The sequence below is a fragment of the Toxorhynchites rutilus genome, chromosome 2 (assembly GCF_029784135.1).
Source record: "Toxorhynchites rutilus septentrionalis strain SRP chromosome 2, ASM2978413v1, whole genome shotgun sequence".
Classification (NCBI taxonomy): Eukaryota; Metazoa; Arthropoda; class Insecta; order Diptera; family Culicidae; genus Toxorhynchites; species Toxorhynchites rutilus.
The window spans coordinates 171,125,383-171,130,263 of NC_073745.1; the positions used below are offsets into that span (position 1 = coordinate 171,125,383).

The window sequence follows — 4,881 nt, forward strand, 5'->3', positions numbered from 1 at the left end:
TAATGAATTTTTTCACATTCCTCGTCAGGACACACTCGTTAGTTGGCAGCGCATGTGGAGTGAAGATGAGTTCGGTCGTTGGTTACACACGATTATCCCTAAGGTTGGTTTAAGTGCTTGGTTTAAGGGATTGAATGTAGGTCGTGATTTCATTCGCGTGATATCTCGGCTCATGTCCAATCACTACAACCTAAACGCGCATCTCTATCGCATTGGGCTCGCAGCAAACAATCTTTGTGATTGTGGCGATGGCTACCACGACATCGAGCATGTTGTCTGGTCGTGTATCCGGTTCCATGCTGCTCGCTCTCAGCTCTCTAGAGCACTAAGAGCACAAGGCAGACAATCGGATATCCCCGTCCGGGATTTTCTAGGTAGCCGTGATCCTGATCTTCTGCTTCATCTATACCTGTTCCTCAGAAACGCCGATGTCAATGTTTAATGATGTTTCCTACTACTGTGTCCCTGTTTCATATCCCTCCTATCCAAACGATAAACTTTTACTTAGTCGCGGCAATACATACACACACTCTTTACAGATACACGGGCCAAAGGTTGTGCAGTCCACTGATGATTCAACAAGAGCCAAAGGTTGTACCGCTCATGACAACTCTACACGAGCTGATGATTGCGCCGGCTAGTGATCATTCTATCCTGGATTCCTCGAGTCGAGAAGACGCACCACGCTAGATGGGGTACATACAAGGGGGGCGTCGCTGATTAATGGTCAGCTGCATCCCAATAGGAAGTATCCCGTGTCGGGCACACGTACAGAGCATTGGAGACAGCAACATCCCAATTACGAGAACACCCTTAATACTAACCTCGAGCCGACCGCGAGTAATCGGTTACATATTACTAACATAGATAATAAGAAAAATTGTCAAAATATTGAACTCCGGCCCCGTCAGGCTAACGCCATATGAGCCTTGATAAAAATATATATTTTGGAAAAAAAAAAATAAAAATAAAGAGTAAACAGTACACTAATCCATTTTTCAGGTAGATAGGTAGGTATTCACGTAGGAGAAGAAAATAAAACAATATATTTAAAATATATATTTAAAAAAAATATATATTTAACAATATTTAACTGTCCCCTTTGTATAGTCCAACGTCACTCCGGTTATGTCCCGACATTACCCACCCGTCTTTTTTTCTTCTGCTAACAGCTGCCGTTTTGTGATTGCGTTTGCCACTCGCTGCAACTGCCTGTTGTTGTCTTGATGTCCACCGAACCGAATGTGTTCTGTTCTGAATGCGGGTTGTTGGGGAGCCTGTCCGTAAAACTTCGATAACTCTATTACAGGCCCCCAACATCGAAGGGAAATCTATTCCCGAACCACAAACATCCTATTACCGTCGGCGAACAACAAAAACCCCCAATTGCCTCAAACACAATGCCGACTGTGAGCAGCACACGGACGACCAGCTAAACCAAATGTTTCTTTCCCGATTGTTCATAAACAAACACTAAACTATGCTGACACAATTAACGTTTTATAATTAACAACATTTAAAAATACATATATTAACAAGAAATCGGTTTCACAATATTACAAAAACAATTCACACAAGCAATGTTTATCTTGTGGTGGACCGAACTGGACTGATTCCAATTTACTGCTTGCGATCGCTGCTTGTATGTGTTCCATCCTATGCGATGTTATGCTTTGCTATCGGTCTTCGGTAGAACGATGGAAATATTCACCACTGTGATCTTCTGGTTATTGTTCAGCATCACAGCGGTGAGCGAAAGCCCAATAGGAGCGAGCGGTAAATGGTTTGTTTTCACTCCCTTCCACTCTAGCACATGAGGAGAACGAATCAATATTACCGCTATTTGTTGGTGCTCTTCAGCTGTTATTTCCCGTTATACTGTCTGGTCTATTTTTGGAATCCAGACAGTTGATTGTTTAGGGAATTCCCGGATCAGGGCTGTAACAAGGGTGCTACTCCCAAACATCCTCACCCACCCTGAAATTGCTCCAATTTCTGAAAAGAAAAGAACTCCTCTTCGACAGGGATGGGTTGTGGGGAAGGAAATGGTACATTTTGTAGGTATTCCATTCGACTAAATCGTTAAAAATTTAAGTTCGCTGATGAATTTGATAACATTAACCCCTCCAGCAATCATTAGTGTAGTAGCCACAAGTTGGTGGCATAAATCCAAATCTCTAGCTCTCACCCGCCCTCGAAGACCAGGGCTGCTTCACACTGCTGCCATCATTGTCTCGTACTGCTCGCGTCCACCAATCCTTTGGCTCCTGTGGATCGTAGTTCCTTGGTAGTTCCTTTGGATAAATCCTCCGTAGAGCGAAACCCTTTGCTTCACTCACTCCCAGCTGCACGTTTCTATACTTGACAGAGTGCTTTCCATCTATCTCTCTTTGATACGGTTTACGTGACCTTATGAAGTTGTTGCGGCCGTTAGCCGCACTGATAGGACATCTTCTTGATGCCAAACCATTAGCCGCTCACAATGGCGACCTTCTACTCGTCCGCTCTTGTCCGTGCACTACAGAACTTCTTGGAATATCATACTGAGAGATCGTTGAAGCAGAATCCTTTCGCTGAACTTGGTTTCCTTGTTTGAAGCACACCAAAATGTTGTGCCGACCATTACATTTTCTACACGATTGAACTAATGGGCAGTTTCTTGCTTGATGACCGTGTTTGAGGCATTTCCAACAGAGAGAATGGCGTCGCAACAATATCTCTCTGACCCTCACCGTCATACGTCTAAACACCTTGCACTTATGGAGCGAATGGTATGCTGAACAGGCCGCACAGCACTTCCCGTATGGTTTCGCCGTGTTGTACATGACCGTGACTGTTGGTGACCCTTGACTGGTTGATGGTTCTGGTTGACTCATTCTTGTTGGTAAGGAATCCAGAACACGAACTCTTCGTTGCAGAAAATCGAGTAGATCTTTCAAGGTGTCATGATCCTTGGAAACTGAAAATTCCTCCCAATCTCTGCGCGTCACTGGATCGAGGCGTGTTGTGATCATATTGATCAGCAAAAGATCCTTGTATTCAGCAGGTTGTACGATCTGATCCAGTGTCTGTGTAGTTCTCTCTACACCACTCAGTAAAGCGTCCAACTCCCTAGCAGACTCTCTTGTAAGGGATGGTAACTTGAACAGCGATTCTACCTGCCGCTTCTTCAACTGTTTATTGTTATCATATCGTCCCAAAAGCATACTGCACGCAATTAGATAGTTCCCAGCTGTGATTTGGAGGGAGTCGATTAGCATCTTTGGCTCTCCTTGCAGGCATCCCTTCAAGTAGTAGAGTTTCTTTACTTCCGGCAAGTCTCCTCTGGAGTGGATCAGCGAAGTGAATACATCCTTGAAGCTCAGCCATTCTTCACCGTTTCCATTGAAAGGTTGGAGCGTTATTTGGGGCAGACGTACTCGGTCCAATGTACACTGCCCAGAATGTCTCCCAGTCCGAGTGGAATCCTTCAATTTACCCACTAAGAATGACTTCGCCTCATAGTAGCGATCGCTGAACTCCTGCCGTTCCGTATCCAGTTCGTCTGAGCCTTCGAAGTCATCATGAGCCCTGACTTCGACCCGTACCTCTCCAAACTCATCCCACAATTGATCCAACTTCTCCAAACGAACCTCCAATCCCGAAATACTGACGTCACCGCTGAAGTTCTTCACGAAGCGCCAAATGTCGGTCAAAGACGATTGAACATCCCTTAGCTTCACCTTGAGATACCTCAGCGATGGAAATCTCGTGTCGATAGATTCAGCTACGGCAGGCATGGTGTTGTCGGACGAACAAGTCAAATATCCGTTGATGATGTGGGATGAATACAAAGCTCCGTACTCAGAAAATGAATGGTGGAGAAAGGAGAGAACACCTATGTAGTATCCGGAATGCCTAGCTTCGGTGGACAATGTACTGTTTATCTCACCTGGAGAAACAAACAGCTTCGATGATTGCTTAATGAAACCCTTCCAAATAGCGACTCCAATTGTTCAAATCACGTGTTGTCCAAGCTGAGAGATCGAATGTGGGAAACCCGTAGAAAACTCTCTGACCAATCCAGTAATAATGAGACTGGTAGCTACAGCTGAAGCCGAATATCCTTCGATGTGATGGGATGATTGCGATATTCAACACTCAGGAGAAAAAACAGCTGAACCAAAATGTTCACGCTCTGCGGATGACTGCCCCACGATTGTTTCAGGTTCCAGATAAATCAACAGTTGACCATTAATGCTATCAGTATAACGCTTCAAAGTTTCCAAATTCGTTGTTACATTGTATTTCCTTTAAACCAATCGTCTCAGGAATTCATGCCATACCAAAATTGCACCAACTCATCAGATATAGGATATGAAGAGGAGAGAGGCCAAATGTAATATCCAAAAAATATGGCCCCGGCGGACCATATACTGCTATTTCTTACCTAGAGAAAATAACAGTTGAACCCAACGTCCGCCGATTGTGCAGGATAACTTTAATTCCTCTAACGTCTTGTACCAACAAAATAGGAACCTCCAGAATATTCGTACAAAATCCACCAAATATGTCGAATCGATAATTTGCCGAGAGATCGAACTCCAAACAGTTTAGTGTGGGATGAAAAGATAGAACGCCAGTGTAATATCCAAAAAACTCCAGGTCTCGGCGGACCATATACTGTTATTTCTTACCGAAAGAAAATAACAGCTGAACCCAAAATGTTCGCCGATCGTGATGAAAAAGAATACCCAATGCGCAAGTTTAATGGTGGTCGAATTGTACGGTTGCCTCAAAGGCAAACTCAAGGAACAGGAAGGCAATAGTCGAAGAGGATACAAAATATATTTCACTATGTGTATTTCTGCTTGCTTCGGTGGACATATATAGTGTAATAAT

The 4,881-nt window shown here is 44.0% G+C and overlaps 1 protein-coding gene across 1 annotated transcript; it reads right to left on the reverse strand.

Annotated features, from left to right (window-relative positions):
• Window positions 1-1,666: 1,666 nt before the first annotated feature.
• On the reverse strand, window positions 1,667-3,779 carry LOC129766382 (uncharacterized). The gene is made up of 2 exons (XM_055766909.1): window positions 2,741-3,779; window positions 1,667-1,806 (listed from the first exon to the last, which is right to left on the reverse strand). The coding sequence occupies exons 1-2, from the start codon at window positions 3,777-3,779 to the stop codon at window positions 1,667-1,669; spliced, it is 1,179 nt and encodes a 392-aa protein (XP_055622884.1).
• Window positions 3,780-4,881: the final 1,102 nt, after the last annotated feature.